The sequence below is a fragment of the Brachypodium distachyon genome, chromosome 3 (assembly GCF_000005505.3).
Source record: "Brachypodium distachyon strain Bd21 chromosome 3, Brachypodium_distachyon_v3.0, whole genome shotgun sequence".
In the NCBI taxonomy this organism is placed as follows: Eukaryota; Viridiplantae; Streptophyta; class Magnoliopsida; order Poales; family Poaceae; genus Brachypodium; species Brachypodium distachyon.
Window position 1 is genome coordinate 48,365,723 of NC_016133.3, and position 25,195 is coordinate 48,390,917.

General features: G+C 47.6%; 4 protein-coding genes, 1 long non-coding RNA gene and 1 pseudogene across 7 annotated transcripts; 4 read left to right on the forward strand and 2 right to left on the reverse strand.

The window, feature by feature from the left end:
* Positions 1 to 1,106: 1,106 nt before the first annotated feature.
* On the forward strand, positions 1,107 to 4,569 carry LOC100840640 (annotated as a pseudogene).
* Positions 1,412 to 1,988, reverse strand: LOC112271991. Its single transcript, XR_002965601.1, has 2 exons — positions 1,658 to 1,988; positions 1,412 to 1,589 (listed from the first exon to the last, which is right to left on the reverse strand). It is a non-coding gene; the product is annotated as an uncharacterized LOC112271991 (long non-coding RNA).
* A 2,404-nt stretch (positions 4,570 to 6,973) lies between the features above and the next one.
* On the forward strand, positions 6,974 to 9,824 carry LOC100838716 (7-deoxyloganetin glucosyltransferase). The gene is made up of 2 exons (XM_003575174.3): positions 6,974 to 7,566; positions 8,659 to 9,824. The coding sequence occupies exons 1-2, from the start codon at positions 7,044 to 7,046 to the stop codon at positions 9,594 to 9,596; spliced, it is 1,461 nt and encodes a 486-aa protein (XP_003575222.1). The 5' UTR covers positions 6,974 to 7,043; the 3' UTR covers positions 9,597 to 9,824.
* Positions 9,825 to 10,061: 237 nt separating this feature from the next.
* LOC100839018 (7-deoxyloganetin glucosyltransferase) lies at positions 10,062 to 12,955 on the forward strand. Of its 3 annotated transcripts, XM_024462358.1 has the most exons (4): positions 10,062 to 10,648; positions 10,753 to 10,865; positions 11,047 to 11,680; positions 11,794 to 12,955. In XM_024462358.1, exons 3-4 carry the CDS (start codon positions 11,158 to 11,160, stop codon positions 12,738 to 12,740), a joined length of 1,470 nt encoding a protein of 489 aa, XP_024318126.1. In that variant the 5' UTR covers positions 10,062 to 10,648; positions 10,753 to 10,865; positions 11,047 to 11,157; the 3' UTR covers positions 12,741 to 12,955. The 3 variants fall into 3 exon arrangements, with proteins under 3 accessions (XP_024318126.1, XP_024318125.1, XP_003575223.1); XM_024462357.1 differs by having other exon boundaries at positions 10,062 to 10,865; XM_003575175.4 differs by having other exon boundaries at positions 10,753 to 11,680.
* Positions 12,956 to 13,139: 184 nt separating this feature from the next.
* On the reverse strand, positions 13,140 to 14,168 carry LOC100839323 (photosynthetic NDH subunit of lumenal location 2, chloroplastic). Its single transcript, XM_003575176.4, has 2 exons — positions 13,467 to 14,168; positions 13,140 to 13,370 (listed from the first exon to the last, which is right to left on the reverse strand). Exons 1-2 carry the CDS (start codon positions 14,010 to 14,012, stop codon positions 13,272 to 13,274), a joined length of 645 nt encoding a protein of 214 aa, XP_003575224.1. The 5' UTR covers positions 14,013 to 14,168; the 3' UTR covers positions 13,140 to 13,271.
* Positions 14,169 to 18,406: 4,238 nt separating this feature from the next.
* LOC100839624 (uncharacterized endoplasmic reticulum membrane protein YGL010W) lies at positions 18,407 to 20,985 on the forward strand. Its single transcript, XM_003575177.4, has 4 exons — positions 18,407 to 18,796; positions 20,339 to 20,401; positions 20,487 to 20,558; positions 20,646 to 20,985. The coding sequence occupies exons 1-4, from the start codon at positions 18,494 to 18,496 to the stop codon at positions 20,760 to 20,762; spliced, it is 555 nt and encodes a 184-aa protein (XP_003575225.1). The 5' UTR covers positions 18,407 to 18,493; the 3' UTR covers positions 20,763 to 20,985.
* The last annotated feature ends 4,210 nt before the right edge of the window (positions 20,986 to 25,195 follow it).

A 25,195-nucleotide genomic window follows, 5' to 3' on the forward strand; every position in this document is an offset into this window, starting at 1 on the left:
GTTCGAGGGACGAATCTTGGGAGAAGCTGAGGTCGAGGATCAAGGTCATGCGGGACGTTCGTGCGAAGGAACAATGAAAGTGAAGCCTACGATGATCCGGGAGGGCACCGGTTTGTCGTACGTTGTTTATACCGGAGATGTACGGTATTGGAGATATTCGATACGTGAGGGTCGAGTTTTGAAGACATCACAAGAAGAGTTGAGCTATGGAGTGGCATCGATGTGAAGACATGTAGGTCCAGCCGTGGCTGGATGAGAGCTGTTTAAAGACTAAACAGTAACGTCATGAAGATGGCGTCCGATAGAAAAGTGGTACACAAGAAAGTTGTGCCCGTCGTCGGGACGAACAACTTTGCTTTTGGACTCATCTCAATCTGAGGTTGTATGCGGGGCCCACGGGTAGAATACCGACCGGGACAGAGGAGTTCGTGTTGGATTCGAACTCGGTTTAGGGTCGCGGATTTTCCCTTATAAATAGAGGGTGTCCTAGTTAGGGTTTTAGCAAGGACGTGAGAGAACTCAGAGTTTTGGATCTAGATCAATTCTTGGAGAGTTCTTGGATGCATGGTTGCATCTTTTGTAATCGATTGACATCGTTGTAATAAAGAGATTCGTTGGCGGTGTCGTCTCTGTTCTTCTCGGATCTTCGTGGATTCTTCGTGTTAGATCTTTCTAACACTTTGCTGCAGGTTTATCACGAGTTCATAATACTTTGCTGCAGGTTTACCACGAGATCAAGGAAAGATCGCGATTATTTCATCTTTCTTGTTATTCCTTGAAATCGATTATAGATTAATTCTCGTAACTTTCTGTCAGCTGTTACTGCTTTGATCATATATTTTGTTTGGTAAGTCCAATTGAGCTTATTTTTGTTGCGTTGGTTAGATAATTTCAATATCTTTCTTTTGCATACTCATACGTATTTTTTGGTTCATCCAATCAAAAGTTACGGCTGTTTTACTATCACAGACAGAAAGGTGATTTAGGGTTTGAACTTTCGGGAAAAGTTTTAATTTGCTTCCGCGCAATCATTCATCCCCCTCTGATTGCCTATCTCGATCTCACACCGTGCCATTGTGGCCACAAGCACAGTTGTTCCAACCGAGATGGGTGCCACTCCGACCGGCGAGAAGCCGCACGTCATGTTCCTGCCGTTCCCGGCCCAGGGCCACATCACGCCACTACTACAGAAACGGGTATCAGTGTCGGTCGAAAAACTACATCAGTAACGGGCAGGCCGTCCGTTACTAACTTCCTGCCAGTGATGATAACTAATGTCCACCACATCAGTGGCGGGCACAAAACCATGACCGACACTAAAACTTTTTCACGATTTCAAAAAAAAACAGGCCGGAATCCCGGTCGGAATCAGCAGCTCGCCGGTGGGGGCCGAAACGGCGGCAAGAGCAGGGACCAAAATCAAGAAAGAAATGCATTGCTATCAGAAACATGGGATTGATCACATCACATCAAGAAACAAACATTGGATGAAACACAAGAAAAAAAAGAACCCTAGCTGTCCCGGCCGTCGCCTCCTCCTAGCGGCCGGCCCCCGCTTCATCTCTCCTCGGTGGCAGCGTTGTCGTCATCTGCAATAGGGTGAGAGAGAGATCGTGAGGGAGAGAGAGAGTAAGAAGGGAGCGAGGGAGATACATACTGGATCGGCGGCGAACTCCTTCAATCCGGCGGTGCCTTCTCGGATCTGGCGACGAACTGGACGGATCTGGCGCCGATGGAGGCTGCGTCGGCCGGGCACAAGGCGGCGGCGGGCCTCCACAGCGGCAGAGAGAGGAGGGAGAGCTGGGAGAGGGACGAGGGAGAGGAGGAGGGCAGAGAGAGTGGCTGGCTCTCGCGGTGTGTGTAGAGGAGAGAAGGGGCCGGAGGTTGGGATGGGAGAGAAGGGGAGGTTGGGATCGGGAGGAGAAGGGGAGATTTGGCTCGGGAGGGGGAGGGAGGCGGGGAAGAGATAGATGGAGGGAGCTGGGGGAGATCGATGGGCGGCGGGTTGGTGGGAGAGATGGGACGAACAATTTATACTGCCCCCAAAAAACCCTAAGGATAGCTGGGCCTAACAACAGGCCGGTACAGGCCGGTGTCTGTACCCAAATAACTATTAGTGGCGGGCCTTAAAGCATCACCCGTTACTAATATACAAGTATTTTGTGTTTTCCATTTTAACTGTAATATACAGGTATTTTGTGTAACTAAAATGGTTTATAATTTTATCAATATGATATACTTCGTATAAAAAATGGATAGGTGTCATTTTAAACCATATAAATTGTAATTGCTTCACAAAATATCCCATTTTTTGCACTTGGCTTCAAACACACAAACATGTTTATACCTGATAGTCCGTATAAGTTTGTACTACATCGTTCATTTTTCAAATGTTAACACATGATATTATTGTTCCATCATGTTAAGCAAGAAAAAAAATAAGACTTTCGCAAAAAGAATCACATTTTTCTGATTTTTTATGAATTAGTTATGATTTATTCAATCTTCAAATGTCTCCAAGGCTCATCAGTGGCGGGCCTAGATATCAAGCCCGCCAGTGATGTGTGTTTTTGTGAATTTTGTTATTTTTCACATTGAACCATTAGTGACGGGCCACCCGCACCCATTACTGATGAATGGTCATTAGTGACGGTGCGTGCCCGTTAATGATGAGGCGCGCCCGTCACTGATGAGTGGTCATCGACGGGCGTACCACATCCGTCACTGATGACCACTCATCAGTGACGGGCGTGGTATGGCCGTCACTGATGATGATGATCATCAGTGACGGACGAGATCGTCACAAATACACTGTTTTGTAGTAGCGGCGCTGATGATGAAGTTGGGCAAGGTCCTCCACTGCAAAGGCTTCCACGTCACCTTTGTCAGCAGCGAGTACGACCACCGCCGCTTGGTCCGCTCCCATGGCCCCGGCGCCGTCGCAGGCCTCCCGGACTTCCGCTTTGCCACCATCCCCGATGGCATGCCCCCGTCCGACGCCGACACCTCGCGGGACCCGGCGTCCCTGTGCTACTCTACCATGACCGCCTGCCTTCCCCACTTCAGGGACTTGCTTGCAGACCTCAACAGCACAGCCGGAGTGCCGCCAGTGACGTGCGTCGTGGCGGACCACATCACGAGCTTCAGCTTGGACGCCGCGTCGGAGCTCGGCGTGCCGTGCGTGCTGTTCTGGACTGCCAGCGCATGCGGTTACATGGGCTACCGCAACTTCCGATTCCTCATGGATGAGGGCCTTGTTATACATGGATTGTGACTCTGTCCTGCTACGAGTCCTACGTCCACGTTTCGTCCCGTTTCAGAGCGGGTCAAGTACACTTTACATGGCAATGGTTATCTGTTATATACTCAACACAGCAAAAATTCTTTAGTTTGTTCAACACAAACAAAGGACTCCCTCGATCAGGGATAATCCAAAACATGTACTCCCTCCATTCCATAATTCTTGTTTCAAATTTGGTCAAAAATGGATGTATCTATTCCTAAAAAGTGTCCAGATAGATGTAATATTTCGACAAAAATTATGAAACGGAGGAATAGCGTACAATTAATATTGCAAGTTTGTAACGAATTAACCAATTAAGTTTTGCAATGTGCTGTAATTTGCGGTTTGGAGCAGATGAAGAACAACTGACGAACGGGTACATGGACACGCCGGTGACCCAGGCTCCAGGGATGAGCACGCACATGCGCCTAAGAGACTTCCCGAGCTTCATCCGAACGACGGACCGATGCGACATCCTTTTCAACTTCATGATAGTAGAGCACATCGATGGCATGGCCGCTGTCATCATCAACACCTTCGATGAGCTCGAGCAAGCGGCGCTGGACGCCATGCGGGCTGTCCTCCCGCGCGTCTACACCATCGGCCCGCTCAATTTCCTCGTTGAGCAGCTGGTGCCTCATGATGGTTCCCGCGCCGCAGTACGAACCAGCCTCTGGAGAGAAGACCATTCTTGCCTCGACTGGCTCCATGACAAAAAGCCTCAGTCCGTGGTGTACGTCAACTACGGGAGCATAACCACAATATCGAGCAAAGAGCTGGTGGAGTTCGCGTGGGGCCTGGCCAACTGCGGGTACGATTTCTTGTGGATCATGAGGAATGACCTGGTGAAGGGCGATGCCACTGTGCTGCCCCCTGAGTTCCTGGAGGCGACCAAGGGCAGGTGCCTACTAGCGAGCTGGTGCGAGCAGGAGGCGGTGTTGCGGCACGAGGCACTTGGCATGTTCCTGACACACTGTGGGTGGAACTCCACGATGGAAGGCCTGAGTGCCGGCATGCCGATGCTGTGCTGGCCATTCTTCGCTGAGCAACGAACCAACTCCCGCTACTCGTGCATGGAGTGGGGTGTGGGCTTGGAGGTCGGCGACAATGTACGTCGGGAGAAGGTCGAAGCGAGGATCAAGAAGGCCATGGGAGGCGAGGAGGGGAGGGAGATGAAGCGGAGGGCGGCAGAATGGAAGGAGATCGCACTTCAGACGACGACACAACCTGGTGGCAGGTCGTTGGCCAACCTGGACAATCTGCTCAAGGATGTACTGAACTACTGATCCCCAGTGAAAAAGCTGGTGAAGTTGAGATCTTGACATGGATTTGAGTTCTTGCATCGATTAGTTGCTGCCATCTATCTAAACAAATAAATATTGTCCTCTTGTTCAGTGTCGGTCCTGAGATTTCGGATGTGGGGCGAATTAGAATTTGTGCCCATAATATAAACATCAAAATAATAATCATTATGTCAATATAAAGAAATATATCATGATTTTTTTTGAGAACCTAGCAGGAGCTCTACTTTTTCATTAAAGGGACAAGAAAAGTCATGTACAAGAGAACAAAAGGAACCAATGCCAGCTACAGGCAGCCAACCTGGTGAAAAAACAAACAAATTACTCTCTACCATGCTTGTTTTACTCTTCAAACATTTTAACATTACTCAGCCTGCTCGTTTACTCTCTTTTTTCCTCATTGTCACATGCATACGTTTTGTATTACACGACGGGCATCACCCGGACTAGGGCCTCCCATCTTCGCACGTCTGTGTGGCTTTAGGCATCTGAGCGTCTCGCCGTGTCATTGTATCCTTGTCCGGACTCTGGCGTGTCTGGAGATTTGTGCTTGTTGATTGAAATTCGCCTCACGAGAATGCTTATCATGTCTAAGTGTGGCAAAGAGCCGAACAGTAAATCGACTAATATTTTTTCTTATAATTGAAATTCTGATAAGACCGTAATGCTCGGGCCCAAGTGTATTGGGCCAGCTGGCTAGGCCTAGTAGTGTATAGACAACATAGAGCCATGAGGAGTGAGTGTAAGAATATTTGTGTGGCCAATGTAAATTATAGTGTAATTATAATGTTAAAAGATTAGTGTGATGATGCTAATTTAATTGATTGGAATTATGGGTTTTAATTCCCTCTTTTCTTCCTCTATTATATCTTCACAACGATATATGTGTATGTGTACTCCCTCCTATCTTAAATTATGAAATATTACATGTATCTAGACGTTTTTTAAATCAGAGCTAGTAATCAATTAGAGATTACATGCATCGGATGGGCACATACAAGTGCACGTGGGTATACGTGTGAAGGGATGCATGGAAGCGTCATAGCTTGCTTGCAGCCGGGAGCCGCGTAGTTAGGAAGGAGTTTAGCACGTGAGAGATTAAGCAAAGCGACGGCAAGCCACGTGCAAATGCGAAGAGACGCTCTGCTGTTTCCAAAAGATGCATCCGTTGTTTAACAGATGCGTCTGCAGGGTGGAGACACGGCGTCGCTTGGTGGCATATAAATAAATGGCCATCGCTCTGATTATCTCATCGATTCTTCTGCACAACACAAGTATTACTCGCAGATCAAGCGCTGACCATACGCTGTAAGGCTGTTCTTCGTCCATCAGAGGAACACGCAAGGGAAGAGGTAGAGAGAAGAAGAATGTACGAACGATGGCTTTAATCTCGCAAGGACTCGCAATGGAGCAAGATACACTAGGATCATCATTGTTAAAGGTCTCTAGGATATTTTGTTGTATCATGGGTATTGCAAAAGATCCGCAAATAAAAGTCTATTCCGCTTACAGTGAGCACACACGTGGACCTAGAGGACCGCCGCGCTCGGTTTGCCTTGGTATGGTGCTCACACTGTCGCTCGCCCCCTTAGGGTCAGAGCCGCTCTTGTTTTACTCATAGCTAGCACGGACTACCACTGCAATAAGAGTCTTTGTTTCTTATTCGAGTGGGTTAGCCTCTTTTATACTCCCTCCGTCCGCAAATAAATGTACATCTATCTTTGTCCTAAGTTAATTTTTTCTACATTTGACTAACTTTATTTAAAATAGTAGAAACACACGTGACATCAAATCGGCATATTATGAAACTACTTCTCAGAACGGATCTAATGATGCTAATTTGGTGCCATAAATGTTGTTACGTTTTCCAATAAAATTGATCAAACTTTAATATTTTTGACTTAAGACAAATTTAGAAGTACACTTATTTGTGGATGGAGAGAGTACATTGTCTTGCCCTACGCCCCGTTGAAATTATATGGCAGGACAGGCCTTGGGCAGCGCAAGCAACTTGGCCTTAAACCAACCAAGGAACAAATTCGTGAGGTAAGAACCAACCAATAAGTAAACTTGTGCTTGAAGATTTTGTGAGGGCCAATAAACAAACTGGGAGCATGATTGCAGAGTGCTTGGTGTCCGGCCATGGATTGCATGGTATCCGGTTCCGACGTAAATAAATCAAAGTGGATATTAGATATATTTTCCATATTACATGGGTTTCGAGACTTGATTAATACACCTGTCATACTTTTTATACTACCAAATAAGGCAACTAATTTGCTTTAAGAATAAACTTTTCTTGAAAGCAAAACTTACTTTCTTAGTAGTATTGCCTTGATCAATGTCTACCACCAATTCTTGCTGCACGGAAGTGCTTGACAGTCGACACTATAAATACATACAGAAATCACAGTTCGATCTCGACCTGTAGTTCATTCAGGGCGCGCGACAAGAACAAGATGGGTGCTGCTCCGGGCGACAGGAAGCCGCACGCGGTGTGCCTGCCTTACCCGGCGCAGGGGCATATCACGCCGATGATGAAGCTGGCCAAGGTCCTCCACTGCAAAGGCTTCCACATCACCTTCGTTAACACCGAGTACAACCACCGGCGCCTCGTGCGCTCTCGCGGGCCCAGCGCCGTCGCGGGCCTCGCGGGCTTCCGCTTCGCCACCATCCCCGACGGCCTGCCTCCATCCGACGTCGGCGACGGCGATGCCACGCAGGACATCGTGTCCCTCTCCTACTCCACCATGACCAACTGCCTCCCCCACTTCAGGGACTTGCTTGCCGATCTCAACGGCACGCCTGATGGGGTGCCGCCGGTGACATGCGTCGTGGCGGACCACGTCATGAGCTTCGGCTTGGACGCTGCGGCGGAGCTCGGCGTGCCATGCGCACTGTTCTGGACTGCCAGCGCCTCCGGTTACATGGGCTACCGCAACTTCCGATTCCTCATCGACGAGGGCTTTGCTCCTCTCAAAGGTACTCTATATAAGAAATTAAGAATCAAAGGTATTCTATGAAAAGATGGTTTTGCTTTGTTTTAAACAAACTTTTTAAAATTTGATCGAGATTATATTTTTTTACTGAATGTCAAATTTGAATACATTTATGGACAGAGAAAGTATATTCGTTATTGCTTCTTCTTCCTTAGACTTGTAAAGTCCCTGTCATCTTGACGTTTAAAGGCAGGTCTGGTCGCACCAAAGGGGATTTTCTAACTGAGACGAGCCATTTGGCGGGGTCCATTCATCATATGAGTAACATTTCAAACACACTCATCGGAAGAAATTGTTCATGCATGCAACAAATCTCTGGTCCTTACAACAAACCGGTGGGAAAGAGTCAGAAAATATGCAACAACTTTCCTCAAAAAAAAATATGCAACAACAAAAATAACCTTCGGAAAAGACGTCTAGAAACATTGCTACATGTCGCCTGTTTATATGCAACAAAACTTGTACAAGCTTGGAACTTGTAAAAACAACAGATGCAACATCCAAATATTTAAAATAGCTTACCTCTAACCATCAAATTTGAGGCGTCTGACAATCGCTGGTGCGAACTTAAGAGAGGAAGAACGGTAGTGGAGGAGAAGCGCTCATGGGAGTAGAGAAAAAAGAGAGCAGGAAGAGTATAAGAAGTATACGGAAAACGACCAGAGCAGTCAGGCAACAACGGCTGTTTCCCAAAATTTTATCTTGGTTTCAGAATGACTTTCAACATGTTACAAATATTTCCCAAATTCTTTTGCAAGATTCACCATGGTTCCAAGATTGATTTCCCAAATGTTGGATTATGTTTGTGTTTATCCTTATAGTCTACAAAAGTCATCCTAATGACCATGATCAAACAAATCACGCCCTACGGAAATCGCCGAGGGGGTTGGACTGTTTTGCTGAAGAAAAGAATTTTGCCACATTGAGTGCAGAAATGCTAACTAATCAAGCAACAATCACAAAAAAGTACAGTGTGCAATGATATAAGCTTGTAACAACTAACAACCAAGTTTGCATTTGTGCTAGATGTCAAAGAAAAGTTCACCTTTGTGCTATATGTGTGCTATTTGAGCAGATGAAGAGCAATTGACGAACGAGTACTTAGACACGCCGGTGGACTGGGCTCGTGGGATGAGCAAGAACATGCGCCTTAGAGACTTCCCAAGCTTCATTCGAACAACTGACCGCGGTGACATCATGCTCAACTTCTTGATACACGAGGTAGAGCGCAGCGGTAGCGGGGCTGCGATCATCATCAACACCTTCGACGAGCTGGAGCAGCCAGCGCTGGACGCCATGCACGCCATCCTCCCGCAAATCTACACCATCGGTCCGCTCAACTTCCTCTTCGAGCAGCTGGTCCCCGAGGATGGGTCGCTCGGTGCGATACGCTCTAGCCTATGGAGGGAAGACCACTCCTGTCTCGAGTGGCTCCATGGCAAGGAGCTGCGGTCCGTGGTGTACGTCAACTACGGGAGCATAACTACAATGTCCAGCCAAGAGTTGGTGGAGTTTGCGTGGGGCTTGGCCAACTGTGGGTACGATTTCCTATGGATCCTGAGGAATGACCTGGTGAATGGTGACACCACCGTGCTGCCCCCTGAGTTCCTAGAGTCAACCAAGGGCAAGTGCCTCCTGGCGAGCTGGTGCGAGCAAGAGGCGGTGTTGCGGCACGAAGCGGTTGGCCTATTCCTCACACACTGCGGGTGGAACTCCACAATGGAAGGCTTGAGCGTCGGGGTGCCCATGTTGTGCTGGCCGTTCTTCGCCGAGCAGCAGACCAACACCCGTTACTCATGCATGGAGTGGGGTGTGGGGATGGAGATCGGTGACGATGTACGCCGAGAGGTGGTCGAAGCGAGGATCAGGGAAGCCATGGGAGGAGAGAAGGGGAGAGTGATGAAGCAGAGAGCGGTGGAATGGAAGGAGACGGCTGTTCGGGCAACATCACCTAATGGGAGGTCGTTGGCCAACTTTGAGGATCTGCTCAAGGATGTCCTAATCCCCGGGTGAGAAACATGCGGACTCATGGGTCACCGACTTGAGTTCTTGCGTCGACTGATAATTGGTATCTGGATCATATACTGCTCCCGTTGTTTGCTGTTAAAAATGAAAATGCTGCTCATGTTGTTTTACACACTAGAATAAGAGTCGTTGTTGAGTCGTCGTGCACGTCGTATGTGTGACCAGTTTCCACATTATTTGGCGTAATAAAGGGAGATGCATGTTGTGCAAAAAAAACTGCCTTCCTATGGTTCGTAGGTTGTATATGTTTTTGTTGATGCAGCGTCTGATTTTCAAGCCCAGCCTTGAAGTTGAAGTCCCTTGGAACATAGGAAGAAACTTCATATGTTTAATTTTCTTTAACAGTACCAGCGGCATACGGGTGATAAAACAAATTAGTGGCAAACATCACTATTATGAATTAACAGCATTTGTTGGTAATTTTATTCAACTTTGGTGACACACATTATTATTATCTCAGTCTATTGCAATAGGTCAAATGTTTATAAATTTAAAAATTCAAGAAGATTTTTATAATAGAAAGGGGCGACGGACCGCCGGCACCAACAAAAGGAGTAAAGAGATAATTTTATTTAATTTTGATGGCGAACATCATTAGTACCTTCTTAGTGCAATAGATATACTGTTTACATTAAAGAAGTCCAGAAGTTTTTGTAATATAAGTGATGACAGAACGCTGGCACCGATTGTCCTTTTTAAGAAGTACAGAAAAGGATAAAGATGACTCAAGATGTGCATATTGAACAGCGGAAAATTCAGAGTACAGCGCGGCAACTAATTAAACACGAATGAAACAATTGCTAGTTAAAAAATGAACGCTACAAGCCCAACTGTTAGGTTTTCTAGTAGGTCTTTCTAGTCTTCTGCTGTACTGATGAGCACGTACAGCGCGGCGCTTATATATCGATGCCAGGATCAGAATACCAGCCAAAATGCAGTTGCAAATTCTAATCCTGCGCTCGTCCTAACATCGACGCAAAAAGAATCGTCGACCGCTTAGCCTTCTTGTTGCTGTGCGCGGTGGAGGCAGAGAGTATTAGGTGATGTTTTAATATTTCTGTATTAATTTTGTCCAGTTGAAGCACTATCTAATCACCTAGCATTGGACGTGCCCTTACCCTTTTGCTTGTATGATGAACTCTAGAGGTAGCCAGTGAAACAATGACGTACAGACGTGCAAATAGCCAAAACCCACCGAGACGGCAAGGCAATTTCGAAGTCAAAATGGGTGGGCGTCGGTGCAAGCTGTCTGCTGTGGTATGTTTGACTCGTGCTCGATGTGTAGCCAATATTTCAGCCTTTGCAGTGGAGTACCACTTTTTTTTGTCAGTGTTGACCAGCTCTCGCTGGCAAGGATAACCTTGACAAAAACTTTGGGTAAACTGAAACGAATAGGCACTTCGTTCTTCGCCGCTGCTTATTTTATTTGGAGCTGCAGGTGAACAGGGGTGTGTAATAGTCTCGTGTGTAATAATCGAAGAGCCAGATTCAGGCCCATCCACAAACAAGAGCACAAACAACACGATCTACCACACGCCGAGCTCCGGAGATGGACGCCGTTCCACCGGCCAGCGAGAAGCCGCACGCCGTGTGCCTGCCGTTCCCGGCGCAGGGGCACATCACGCCGATGATGAAGCTTGCCAAGGTCCTCCACTGCAAAGGCTTTCGCATCACCTTCGTTAACACCGAATACAACCACCGGCGCCTCATCCGCTCCCGGGGCCCCGGCGCCGTGGCGGGCCTCCCTGGCTTCGTCTTCGCCGCCATCCCTGACGGCCTGCCCTCGTCCGAGGCCGACGCCACGCAGGACCCGGCGTCCCTCTCCTACGCCACCAAGACCAACTGCCTCCCCCACTTCAGGAGCCTGCTCGCCGGCCTCAACAGCGGCTCGGACTCGGCTGGCGTGCCGCCGGTCACGTGCGTCGTGGCGGACAGCCTCATGAGTTTCAGCATCGACGCCGCCAAGGAGCTCGGCGTGCCGTGCGCGCTCTTCTGGACGGCCAGCGCCTGCGGCTACATGGGCTACCGCAACTTCCGCCCCCTGATCGACCAAGGCATCATCCCCCTCAAAGGTAATCAATCCTCTGTTTTTCCTAAAATACAGAGTAACTCCCAATTCTTACCTGCAAATTTGCAACATGGTCTTGAATCTTGAGTATCTCAACAATTCTTTTGTGGGGAACAGATGAAGAGCAAATGACGAACGGGTTCATGGACACACCGGTGGACTGGGCGCCCGGCATGAGCAAGCACATGCGGCTGAAAGACTTCCCCAGCTTCCTCCGCACGACTGACCCCCAAGACACCCTCATGACCTTCCAGCTGCACGAAGTGGAGCGCGCCGAGGCCGCGGACGCCGTCGTCATCAACACCGTCGAAGAGCTCGAGCAGCCGGCGCTGGACGCGATGCGCGCCATCATGCCGGCCGTCTACACCATCGGCCCGCTCAACCTCCTCGCCGACCAAATCGCCCCCAGCGAAGGACCCCTCGACACTGTAAGCTCCGGCCTGTGGAAAGAAGACCACGCCTGCCTCGAGTGGCTCGACGGCAAGAAGAAGCCCCGGTCCGTGGTGTACGTGAACTTCGGGAGCGTCACCGTGATGAGCGGCCAGGAGCTGGCGGAGTTCGCGTGGGGGCTCGCGGACAGCGGCCACGACTTCCTGTGGATCGTCCGGCCGGACATCGTGAAGGGCAGCGAGGCCGCGGCGCTGCCTCCGGGGTTCCTGGAGGCGACCGAGGACAGGGGCCTCCTGGCGAGCTGGTGCGACCAGGAGGCCGTGCTGCGGCACGGCGCCGTGGGCGCGTTCCTGACGCACAGCGGGTGGAACTCCACGGTGGAGGGCCTCTGCGGCGGCGTGCCGATGCTGTGCTGGCCCTTCTTCGCCGAGCAGCAGACCAACTGCAGGTACAAGTGCGTCGAGTGGGGCGTCGCCATGGAGATCGGAGACGACGTGCGGCGGGAGACGGTGGCCGGGAGGATCAAGGAGGCGATGGGTGGTGGGGAGAAGGGGAGGGAGATGAGGAAGAAGGCAGCGGAGTGGAAGGACGCTGTTGTTCGGTCCAAGGCGAGGTCGTTGGCGAATCTTGAGGCGCTGATCCAAAATGTGCTGCTCTCTGGTCAGAAAAATTAGTGCTCCCTGCGTTCATAAATATTTGTCACTGTTTTATTGTGCACGAGGCGTGACGATGTTTTCCCTTTCTTTGTCTCTCCTTCTTCGTCTCTCCTTGGCATTTGATGATCCATATGACCATATGCACTTTCCACATAGATTTTGGACGATCCCTGTGCCAAGACTTAACTCTTTTTGTTCGATAAAGGCCAGAACTTAACTTGGCAATGTATAAACCACGGTTGTCAACTGAAGACTGCTAGTAGTACTAGCTAAGATCTGTCGTGTTTTTGTTCGATAAAGGCCAGAACTTAACTTGGCAATGTATAAACCACGGTTGTCAACTGAAGACTGCTAGTAGTACTAGCTAAGATCCGTCGTGTGAGAGTCGCAGCGCGTTGAAATCCATCGTGTATAAACTGCGTAGAAAGTTGCATCTGCTACAGATTTGCTGAGGCAACTTAGTATTTCATGTTTAGTTTGTAAGAGTGGAATCTTAAGGAAGCAACACATTTCTAGACCTACGGATTACGGTATATATACTGTACAGGATCATGCGAGGAACTCTGCAACTTCATCCAGCGACTTGAGGGTCTTCTCGTAGAAGAGGTACGACTCGTACACCTTGGGAGTCCGCACAAACCGGTCGAACTGCACGGCAAGTTCATCACAGATTACAGAGTGAAATATACATAGTGCTGATTGCTGAAAAAAGGCAATCAAATTGTTGCAATTAGTTACACTAACCTCGGTCATGTTGTCGACGAGCTGGTTGGCGACGCGGACGTAGTCGGGGCGGCGCGGCTCGGGGACGGCGGCCATGGCGGTGGTGAGGTCGAGGTCGAGGTACTTGGACTTGAGGCGCACGTAGAAGAGCACGTACTTCCACGACATGGTCTCCAGCATCGGCCGGAGCGTCCGCATCCCCTCCGCCGTCTGCCGGATCCGCGCCGCGGCCTCCTCCGCGGTCAGCCCGGGCTCGAAGAACCTCTCCCGCACGTACGACCGCGTGCCCCACCTCGGCACGCTCCCGGGCGGCGACGGCGCCGGGGCCGGCACCGCGGCAGCCTCGGCAGCCATGGCCGGGGGCGGCGCCGCGGGGCGCCGGGCGGAGAGCGCGGCCGTCGCGGCCAGCGCCGTGGACGCGGCCACCGCGAGCCGGCGCGTGGCCGACTGCGGCGCGTTGGTGCGCTTGTCGGCGCCGTCATCGTGCGGGCGGTGGCGGTTCGAGGGAGAGGAGTTGGAGGAGGTGGCGCTGGAGCACAGGATGAGGTGCTTGGCAAGGGTGGCCATTGTTGCCGGCAAAGCTCAGTCAGCCACTCAGCTCAGCTGAGTGGAGTGGAGTGGAGTACGTGCAAGCGAGGGTGAGGTTCTGTTGGTGTTCGGCACTTCAGGAGATTGTTTTCTTGGGGCTGGAGGGAAGGGCGTGGGTCGTATGGTAGAGACTAGAGAGAGGTATTATCCACTTTGTTTAAATAATACGATTTTTTTTAATATTTTTGAAAATAATACGTGTTTAAAAAAATTCAAAAATAATACCTCCTCGGTCTGGGCCAGGCCGATTAGACTCAGTCGGCCTGACCAAAACTGATAAGGCCCTGTCGGCCCGGCCCAAGCCGACTGGAGGTCGGCGTTGCCAAGGCCGATAAGGGACCGACGGGGTGGGTCGCGGGCACAGAGAAATAGCATTCTCGAGCCATGCCTACCTGCTGCAAGCAGAATCACACGTGCATGCATGCCTCAGGCGCGTGCGCATGCTAGGGCAACGTACGTACGTACATACCTCGCGTGGATAGCTAGCAGCAACGCAACGTACGCAGCACAGTGCAAGCGGGCGGCAACCGTGGTCGCACTTAGCTGTTTGCATTCCACGGGATATATACATATCCAACGATCAGCGGTCACAAGGACGGACGAAACGAACGGTCTAGCTAAGCTAGGCGCAGAACCGACAGACGTGATCAACGATCGTGCATCAGTGCATGCATGGACGGATGGATCGAGCACGGCAAGCTACAAGCGTATAGTCACGTACGTACGAGCTGGCCGGTGGCAACGAAGGGCCGACGACCCACACCGTCGGCCCCTTATCAGCCTTGGCAAGGCCGACTGCTCTGTCAGCTTGGGCCAGGCCGAGAGCTTCCTCTCAGCGCCTGGGCTGGGCAACCGGCCTCCAGTTGGCCTGGCCTAGGCCGACAGGGCCTTATCAGCTTCGGCCAGGCCGACTGGGCCTAATCGGTCTGGTCCAGGCCGAGGCCGTATTGTTCTTGAATTTTTTTTAAAACGCATATTATTTTTAAAAATTATTAAAAAAATCGTATTATTTTAAAAAAATTAGCTCGTTTCCGTTTCGACCCTGGAGATGATGGTTAGATATGCCTGCTGCACATCTTGTGGTTTGAGGTTCAGAGAGAACTCTCGGAGACTCAGATGTGATGCCTGAAGAATCTTTCTGAATTTCATTGCACACAAGGATCAGTTGTTTTCTGCTTGATTTTTCTTTTACAAATGATATGGAGCAGAGATTTTGATCCAACTATTACTTGATATATGGAGCAGAGATTTTCACCCAACTACTTTAGATTTTCTTTACTTGAATGAATCGCACAAACAAAAATCACACCGTTCCACATCGCAGTAATGCCATTATAATTGCCCTTCTTTTACCTTTTACAATGGTAATATAAAACGATTCTTTCCCCAGCGCACAGACATGAGACATGCACCCGATGGTGCCGGTACAAATTTTCTTTTCCTCCCCTTTAATCACATAAATTTATTCTTCCTTTTTATAACTTCTATCCGAGATTAAAGGGGCCATGTGGAAGGCGGAGCTGGGCCTTTGTTCCATTATCTGCTTCGGGCGGGTCCCGATCAGCAACAATCCACCATGGCCCATTTCAGAAACCAGCCCATGTGCCGCACATAACAAGACACATAGAGCACGGGCTTTGACGGGCCAAACAACCACGCCCATGGCCTGGAACGACATGAACCGCCCGGCTCGGTGTCTTCCTCGCTGGCTCGCAGGAATGCTCGGGGCGGCATCAGCGTGGTGGGGAGGTGCGCTGTGGCCTGTGGGCACATGGGAACGGAGGTTCGCTCATGCGAGGCGTGCCGTGGCCGCAAGTTCTCCGTGCGAGAAGCCGAGAAGCTGTTGTAGCGTCCGAGTTACGAGTAGCTAACAAGAGAATAGAGAGGCGTGCGTGCCACTGCCACCGCTAGCGCTGCCACTCGTGGAGCTTTTTTGTAAGCAATATATAAGCCTCGCTAAACATGCCATTAGAAATTTAGCCAGTATTCTGGTTCACGCATGAGACAGCAAAATATTTTTCGCAAAATAAAATAAAAAATGAGACAGCAAAATATAACGGATGGTTCTCTGCTTCAAGAAGTAGGCTGAAAATGGAGGATGGCAAAGAGCTGAATTCACACTAATGCCGGATTTGACGGCGATGCCCTGCAGACCAAAGTTCAATTAGTCAAATGAGAGACGCAAGTGCTCAGCATTTTATTCGAGACGAAACAACGCCAAAGTTGACTGCAACACACCTTCTTTTTGCGCTATTACATACCCATCCGTACGCACATAGTTTTCATTTTTCTTCTTCTTATTTTCTGGTTACGATATTCCGAGCTTGAAGCTCTAGTTTTGAACGAGGCGCGACCGGAGTTTGTACGAAGTTCCTGCATGAACTGTCGCAACAAGATCCTGAACCGCCACTTTGGTCAAGTAAAAACTATCCGAAGGATGACATTACAGTTTTGTATGCAAGGATGGTGACCTTACTTCTTGTTTGGGGGTCGCTATTAAGAGTTACTCGATTTATTTTTTCATTTTCAGAACTGACCAGATTTCCATATGCATGTTTTTTTTCCAATCACTCCCTCCGTTCCATAATTCTTGTTGAAATATTACATGTATCTAGAATTTTTTTAGGAATGGACACATTCATTTTTTGACAAATTTGAGACAAGAATCATGGAACGGAGGAAGTACAAAGTAGGAGAAAGAAAGTGAAAATTCATCGGTTGTTGTAAATAGAAGTGTTTTGAATTTGGATAACATAAGTATTTTTCTGTCACTTCCTTCTAAGTTTTGAACAAGATTGGAGCGCCAGGCTTGAGTCCTCGTAAGCCTCTCCCTCCTTCCTTCTCATGTATTCGTCGGCTACAAAATGAAAGGAATTTTTCCGTCAGTTCCATGACAAAAAGAAAATAGAGAGAAAATGTGAAAACGGGAGTGGAAATGGGACAACTTTTCCTATGGAACACTTGCAGAAACGGAACATTTTGTTGGTGTCTATTACCGGCAATATTTGTTTTGCGTAGTGTACGGCATTAGATCACCGATGGTAACCAAAGACGAGAATTTAGACATGTTCATGCACGCACATCGAGGTAATACCCCACTCCACTCCCATGTGTTGTGGTTGTATTGATCTTGTCTAGTGTTTGAGCGATACCGGAGAACAGATCTCCCGAGGTCACTTTGATATGTGTGTAAAAAGTAAAGCCCATGGGAATTTGTTCCTCTAGAGAAGTCTTCCTCTTGGGGTTCTTCCGTCACCCCGCTTATATAGTGCTTCCGGGTTAGGTTTACAAGTCCCCAGTCGGTTACAAAGAAAGATGCACTATGAGAAAAGCATGTCCATGAAATATCTTGAGGCTTTCTTGGTTCCCAGTATAAACTACCACGGGACCCTGGGTGGAGGTTGGACACTTGCAGAGTTTTCGCCTATCCTCTATCTGTTCGCCGAGTTAGGCCGGCATGTGTCCACCGAGTCCCATGACATTGTCACATTGTGAATCCGTACACGTGTAATCTTTATTTATCTTACTTTTTAGCCCACTCTAGTTCGATCGAACCAAGCCAAAGCCCATCCACGTGCCATCCATGTCACCTCCACGATAAATCTAATTTTTGCCTAATACTAAATCCCCACATAACCTTTCCAATCCTGTCACATCCTTCGTGCTGCATAGCGCCTCCACCCACCGTGCTCAATGTTGTTGCACCAACCGTGGCTGTGTTATATGTCTGGCCGTCGATGAGCTCCTCTTGAGATTGGCGTTTGGAGGCCCCATGGTGCATCACGTCTAGATAGGGAATTGATGCATTATAGAAGGATGCTTAATATATTTCAACACGTCCCTTCATGTCTAGATTGCTTTAGGCCTTAGACGTGGGTTCGATAAAGGCCGCAACTATTTTAATTAATAGTGCATTGGCTGGGTCATGAACTTGAAACCCCATGGTTCTGACACCATATTGAATTGATGCACCTAACAAATTCACCCAAAAGTTTGAATTGTTAGCAACGGTGCTTAATATATTTCCATACTCCGTAGATAGATGGTGGCCAGTAGCTCAATGAGAGGGTGTGGAACCATGAACAATACGATGATAGATTCCAAAACCTGAAAGTGAGCTCGGGCTTCTGCGAGGGCGAAATTGTCAGCAAATAAAAAAATAGTTTCTAGATCTAAAGAAAATCATGAAAAAATCAACAAGTTTACATTTTCAGAATTGCTCGAAACTTAAAAACATGATTTCTGAATATATTTTTTTTATAAATTTTCAGGCTCTCCAAACGCAGATTTCGCCCTCTCCGTTTTCCAGAATAAGAAAGGAAGGGCGCCCGTTGACAGCACAGGGGTAAAAAGGTCTAGGCTATAAAAAAAACTAGTGCGGTTGGTACCCCTTCGCAAATTGACACAGTCCTTCGTGTTCACCGAAGCAAATCCCAGCAACCCCGCGGACACGCACGGCGATGGGTGGCGGCGGCCTCCTCGACCTGGAGAAGCACTTCGCCTTCTACGGCGCGTACCACAGCAACCCGGTCAACGTGTTCATCCACATGCTATTCGTCTGGCCCATCTTCCTCACGACCGTCCTGCTCCTCCACATCACAGCTCCTTCCGTCCACGCCGCCGCGGTGGCGGCCGCGATCTACGGGACCTTCTACATCTCCCTCGACCGCCGGTCGGGCGCCCTTGCTGCTCTACTCTGTTTCCTCTGCTGGGCTGCCAGCGCCGCCCTCGCCGCCCGGCTCGGTTTCTCCACCGGATGGAAGGTTACAGAAACCCCGCCCCCTTTTGCCTTTGTTCGTTTGATTGAGCGTTCCATGGTTATGTCTCTTGTGTCTGCTGCTTGCTGTCCGATGTGTTTGTTAGATTGCGTGCAGGAGCGGTGAGACTTGGTGTTTTGCCAATCCAATTGTTACCGATGTGGTTATCCCGTATGAAATTCATGATACGGTTTACGGTTTATGCGTGCCTAGTCACTGAATCTTAGGTACTCCTCCTAGATTTTGTGAAACTGTAATCGCAATTTGCGGTTTTGAGATTGCGCTATTTTTTCTCTCTGTATTTTACCTAGTTCAGTTGTTAGTGAGGCATTCACTATTTCTTAGGTATTGACTTGTGTCTGAAGTACTGTGGTCCTAATAGTTAGTTGATTACCTCACCTTTGGTTGAACTTCTGCTTGAATGGAAATTGGTTTGATACTTTGATGTAGTTAATAGGATCTGGAGTGAAACCTTTTCCCAATCTTGAGTACTGGTTAAGCTGACTGAAGATGCTTACATTGAACATTAGCCACTATTTTTGGTGTGGCTGAATTTCTGATCCAGTTCATTGTGGTGTGGTTGTACTTTATTGGGCCATATAAGAATCTCTGATTTGGTGTATGTGCAATAGGCTATGAGCAGAAATAATTGATTTGCAATTGGATTGATCAGGTTATGTGCGCTGAATTTCTTCAGTGAGGATAGGGATTTTGAGATTTTGTGGCTGTTTGCTGAAGATCATCTTGGTTTAACAGCATCATATAACATGAAAAAGAAAATATGGAGCAACCAAAGCTTGATTTCCATTTAGAGAAAAGAGTTCAAATCATCTCTTGATGCTAACATGTACTTCACTCACAGAATAAATTGCTAGCTTGAGACTTTTTTACTAACTGCAAATGTCTAACTTCTACAATACACTCACCTTGAAATGGCCATCTTGCAGCAGAGAAGTTATACTCTGTAACACAAAATGATGTGGTTCTGAGGGGACACCATGTGTAGAATGTCGTGCCAGATGAACTCTTTGAATAGTACCTGATCTGATTATTGTGCTGGTTGATGCATCAAGTCTTTACATTGAGCTACGTGTAACCACAAAAAGGCACACTAAATTACTTGTTTGCTTGCTCCATCCACTGCAAATTGTTGCACCGTCAATGGTCACTGCCCATGATTTTGATCAACTAATGGCCTCTAGTTGCATAACTGTGATAGCAAGAAAGCATCTTAGCATGTTTTTATTTATGAGCAAATACCACTGTAGTTAACAAATTCATGGTTCTTTTGATCCGATCTCAGTGTCCTACATGTGGATTTAATCTCCTTCTTTCTTAACTTCTAAAATTTAAAGTTCATACAGGTGCCTACATGTGGATTTAATCTCCTTCGTTCTTAACTTCTAAAATTTAAATCCCGACAGCGTTTTGCTTTCAAGATAAAGCATGATGCATAGTTGCCACTTTTCAAGATGCTTCATAGCTGATAAACAAGAAAATCACTAAAAGATCGATGGCTCAAACATAAATTCATATTTTTTATTGCAGGTTGTATTGGTAACTCAGGTGTTCTGTTGGACTATGCAATTCGTTGGCCATGGAGTTTTTGAGGCAAGTCTCTATCATGCTATTAGGTTCAGCGTTGATGTATAAAATTCTTGCCACAGATTATGCTTGACTATTGTTCTGATCATAGAAGCGAGCACCTGCTTTATTTGACAATCTTGCCCAGGCTCTCTTGATGGCTCCATTCTTTGTGCTTCTAGAGGTAAACTTTCAGCATCGCGCTATTGTCTTCCCTGATCAATGATAACATGATTGCCTTATGATTCATGCTAACCTCGTCGGTTGTCAGGTTCTTCATGAGTTTGTTGGGTACGAGCCATATCCTGGCTTCCATGCCAATGTAAAAAAGTTGATTGATGCTAAACGCAAGGAGTGGGAGGATAAGAAAGCAAAGAAATTGTCCTGAGGTGTGGCCAACAACTCCTGATGCTATCTGCATTGTGAAAAAGTATCTGATGAGATCCACCCTGTTTGATGTTGTGTTGTGTTACTGAAGATATACTGAACAGTGGAGTAATATGACCACCTACTTACTGGTGTTGAAGTTGTTTGTGAGTGTATGTAAAGAACTGGATTCGTCGTACTTAATAAACGAAATGACCGGCCCTGCAACAAAGTGCAAACACAGACAAGACATTTTGGTTGGCTTTTGCAGTTGGTTCAGCTCCCTTTTCATCAAGGAGGTTCGTTCAATGCTGCCAATCTGCTTGCATGGCTGTCCGTGCACGCACGGCCTTCTGTTGGGCCTACTCTGGGTCTCTGGGCTAAAGCTCAGCTCAGTTAACCGCGCGTGGGCTGCTAAAGTGCTCATGTATGTATGCTTGCTTATTGTTTCAGCTGTCTTTGCACGGGTCTTGATGCACGGGCCATGTAAACCCAGAAGATTCAGGACATGCTGGCCTGGCTAATCACTCAGCGTATCGCACGGTCCAATAGTTTACGAAGCATGTAAGGAGACAAGGACTGCTACGGAGGAAGAACCGTCTACTGGATGCTCCAACATTGCGAGACAAGCATTACGATCGGAACTGGTCAATGTTGAATAACCTCATTATCCCGGCCATGGACAGGGAGTGACTTACTACTACGGACAATATACTACGCATAATCGAATTGGCAGTCGCATTAATCTAGAGTGTGCTGCGCCATACGCCTTTCATTTTCTTGATTTGATGAGTTATTGAGTCTGCCTCATCGTTTCTGCTGTTTTCTGATGATTCTGGGAGCTTCCACATGAAGCACTCTCAGCGACGTTTTTTTTTGCTGGAGATGGCTAACATTTCACTGATTGTCTTCTGCTTGTCCTTCTCGTTGTCATTTTCTTTAACGGAGGCAAAATCTTTGCATCATCTCATTAATTAAGAAGGTTGGATACCCAGTTAATTAGCGGAAAACCGGATAAAAATCATTCCGACACTCTCATGAGCTGTCATGTTCCCCACATTGGTCATTTGCAACTCATCTTTCATATGATGCCAGAGACTCCCTCGGTGTGAGACCTAGGCTTCTCAACACCATTGTTCTCGTGGTCTTGCCCTGCAACCATGGGCGGAGCTACAGTGTAACCACCGGTGTCAGTTGACACCGATGACTGTCGTCCAAACTTTTGTAAAACCAGTCTAAATATTAAATTGACCCCAGTGGAAAGTAAACATAAGTTACTTCTACTAGGTTATTGACACTAGTGATGGTATATCCGGCTTCACCCCTGCATGCAACGAGATTGCGCCCATATACAGGTTGTGGCCCCACCCGGTCACCAGAGACTCTTGTGTTATTCATGTTAGTGTCTGATGCCCGACAATGCGGTAGTTGAGCGTGCCTCTTTGCTCAAGGGATAGTTTCACTCGAGATGTCTGACCAACAGCCCCTCTTTATGTTGTTTTCCACTACCACATCCAAGCCTTTTTGCTCAAATCCTGACCATTTACCGAATGGGATTTGTGATCAAATATTGAATTCAGTTTCCATAATAAAATCGTTACTGAACCTACAGTATTTCACAAATTTAAACATAGTGCTATATGGACCAAGCTATATCTCCTAATCCGAAGGCCACGAATTTAAAACTGTTCGTTAGTGCCTTCAATTATTTTTTAGAAGGCATTGTTCGTAAACTCATTTACCTGGGGTGCCTAGGAAATGTGGTTAAAGGGCGGTAACCGAAACCCCAATGACAATCGACTAACTGAATGTTCATGTAACAAATAAAAGATTTTTTGTGTAATACTCAAGATTATAAAATGAACCCTGAATTAATGGTCAGAGGTAAAAAAATGATTTAAATCCTGAAGTAAAAATGAGGTATATATAGTTATCGAGAAAACAGCAAGTGGGCCATCAATGTTATGCATAAAAAATGAGGTAATCTTATTTTACCATATTATTAGGAACCCTTCACATAAGTTCATGAACGTACATTTATATTTTTTTTAAGAAACTGTGCACTTCATACTGCTGATGATACAATAGCAGTTTTTGGATGTAATACAATACTAGCATTTTCACTGGCGCGATCTTTACTTTCTGCTGATACGAGCAACACTTCAATTATAACCCCATGGCCTCGTGTACAGAAGTAATACTATTTTAGATGAATAGAACCACAGGGCCCAAGTGTCCAAGGCATGGTGAGCACTGCAGATCCAAAGTGGTTGAGATCTTCTCTAGTCATCTAGCTAGTGTAATAGTACTATTAAGTAATAAACTAATAACTTTGTGATTTGTCATACGGCCAAAAGACAAACATATGACTTGAAGATTCAGTATTATACTATTATGGCAAGCAATTCCATCATCTGCAAACTGAAATTTTGAGGCTTGAGCTGACATATGCGATGACATACTGACTAGTTCCGTATCTGAGCTCATTCCTTCGGCCTGTATACTTCTGTGAGCCAGTGTGAACGTGTACAGAACAACTTGTTTGAACCCCATGTGTATCTTATTAGCATCTGACTACCATATAGTTATGAAATTTTCTTGTCTTGATCTCCGATGATGGTACTATCTGAACAAGTCAATGACGCGAATCGTCCTAGCAAGTTGCAACCACTCAGAAGTCAGAAACAAGGAGGCGGCGGTAAAGAGTAAGCACATACAGACTGCAGTGCCACCAGGCCAGTTCAGGTCAATGGTCTCTAGTGGTTGCATACACAGCAACTCATGCAGATTTATTTGTTTGTTTGCGGGGGAACTCATACAGATTTAATTTGGCTACTTGATCAACGGTTGTTTCATAATATACGTTTGATGGGTAATGCCTCTTATTAAATTCTCTGATCTGAACTAAGCACCTTACAGAACGTAACCAGGGAGTAGCTAGCCGTAGTAGCAGGTACCATGCTGCTCTGAGTCTTCGAAACTTCTGATGAATGCACGTTGGTGCATACATATATACCCGGTAATTAAGGAGCAATCATTGCTTTTGACATATTCAGAGTTTTAAACTATCCACGAGGCCACGGCGACACATATATGTATATGAAATCTTGGTTAATTCTATCCCTGCCCAACTCTGAATCCATCAAACTTGGCGATCATTGTCTAAAAACCAAACGTGCGTGCCAGTGGCCCAGTGCAATGATACGTGTATGATCTGTCGGAATGCAGGGCACATCAGCGCACCAACATATGCAGGTAAGCGGCATGCAGAGGTGGCACGGGAAGAAGCTGCCGCGACAGATGGATAGGATAATTAACTCGTATATATAGTTAGCAGACGGATGCATGGGTCAGAGATTTGGACTTGGCCCGGCCGCCCAAATCTGCTCGACGTCGTAAACTGACTTGTTGATCAATTTGTTCGTTTTCGATGCCGCGTTGGCGACATTGGAGAGACGTGAGAAGGCAGAGGAGCCAAGAATCGAGTCAAAAATGCGGGCCACGAACACTCCCTACCTACCTAATTGTGACGAGTACCGACCCACAGAGGAGTCGATCGAGTCGAGGGCTCGAGATCGATCGATCAATCATACAATTGTGGCAATTGCTGATTAGAATAAGATTGACCCGGGCCGGTAGCTGCAGTTTGCCTCCCGTGCGTCCCGTCATTTGCAACATCGATCGAGAAGAGACCGGCAAGCAATGATGATGATCAAATTAACTAGATAACATATCCTAATGGTGTTAGATCGCAACACCCCAGTATAATACTAGCACGAGTAGTACGCAGTTGCACGACATATACAACCCCGTACATTCGCATATTAATTAACTAGAGCCAGTCGTATTCAGTCCGTACATCCCCACACTACAGAATGCACTATCCGAATTGGATGGGAAATGCCTTCTTCGAGATGAATTCGATCGAGCCAATAGTAAAGCTCCAGGATCTCAACAACTAGCCAGCCCCGGCCCCCGGATATTTTGAGATGGATGAAAAATTGGTTAGGTACGGTACGTGCAGCCTGCAGGCCGGCCGGGGTTGTACATGGGTTCTGGCATGTGCGAGGTTCCCCGCGCGCCCTGAACTCTCACCCGGGAGCGCGCGCGCGGCGGGCGGCGCGACACGTACGCTCGCGCCACCTCGATCATTCGCCCCGGCACGCCGACTCGCATAACTGCGCTTCAGCCGCCACGTTTTCCTTTTGTCCGTTTTGCAGCTTTAATTTGCTGCACGCGGAGAAATGAAACGAAAGGCCGGCCTCGCACCACCCATGCCATGCGCGCGCCGGCGCCGCGAGGGCGCCTTTTCTTCCTCCTCCTTTTTCCCAACCCATATCATCTGCGCCCGCTTTCGCTTTAGTTCGGTGTGTAAACGTGTTGATTTCGATCAAAGAAAAAAAAAAGGCGTACGTGTTGGCTGCAGCGAAGCAAAAACGTGCGTGCATGACGATC

What these genes read in the sequence shown, in the direction of transcription:
- LOC100838716 (XM_003575174.3), top strand. Translation starts at nt 7,044, where the DNA reads ATGGGTGCTGCTCCGGGCGACAGGAAGCCGCACGCGGTGTGCCTGCCT. An exon ending in GGGCTTTGCTCCTCTCAAAG is followed by an intron (nt 7,567 to 8,658) that starts GTACTCTATATA and finishes CTATTTGAGCAG; the next exon opens with ATGAAGAGCAATTGACGAAC.
- LOC100839018 (XM_024462357.1), top strand. Translation starts at nt 11,158, where the DNA reads ATGGACGCCGTTCCACCGGCCAGCGAGAAGCCGCACGCCGTGTGCCTG. An exon ending in AGGCATCATCCCCCTCAAAG is followed by an intron (nt 11,681 to 11,793) that starts GTAATCAATCCT and finishes TGTGGGGAACAG; the next exon opens with ATGAAGAGCAAATGACGAAC.
- LOC100839323 (XM_003575176.4), bottom strand. Translation starts at nt 14,012, where the DNA reads ATGGCCACCCTTGCCAAGCACCTCATCCTGTGCTCCAGCGCCACCTCC. An exon ending in TCGTCGACAACATGACCGAG is followed by an intron (nt 13,371 to 13,466) that starts GTTAGTGTAACT and finishes CTTGCCGTGCAG; the next exon opens with TTCGACCGGTTTGTGCGGAC.
- LOC100839624 (XM_003575177.4), top strand. Translation starts at nt 18,494, where the DNA reads ATGGGTGGCGGCGGCCTCCTCGACCTGGAGAAGCACTTCGCCTTCTAC. An exon ending in TTGGCCATGGAGTTTTTGAG is followed by an intron (nt 20,402 to 20,486) that starts GCAAGTCTCTAT and finishes TTCTGATCATAG; the next exon opens with AAGCGAGCACCTGCTTTATT. An exon ending in CATTCTTTGTGCTTCTAGAG is followed by an intron (nt 20,559 to 20,645) that starts GTAAACTTTCAG and finishes GTCGGTTGTCAG; the next exon opens with GTTCTTCATGAGTTTGTTGG.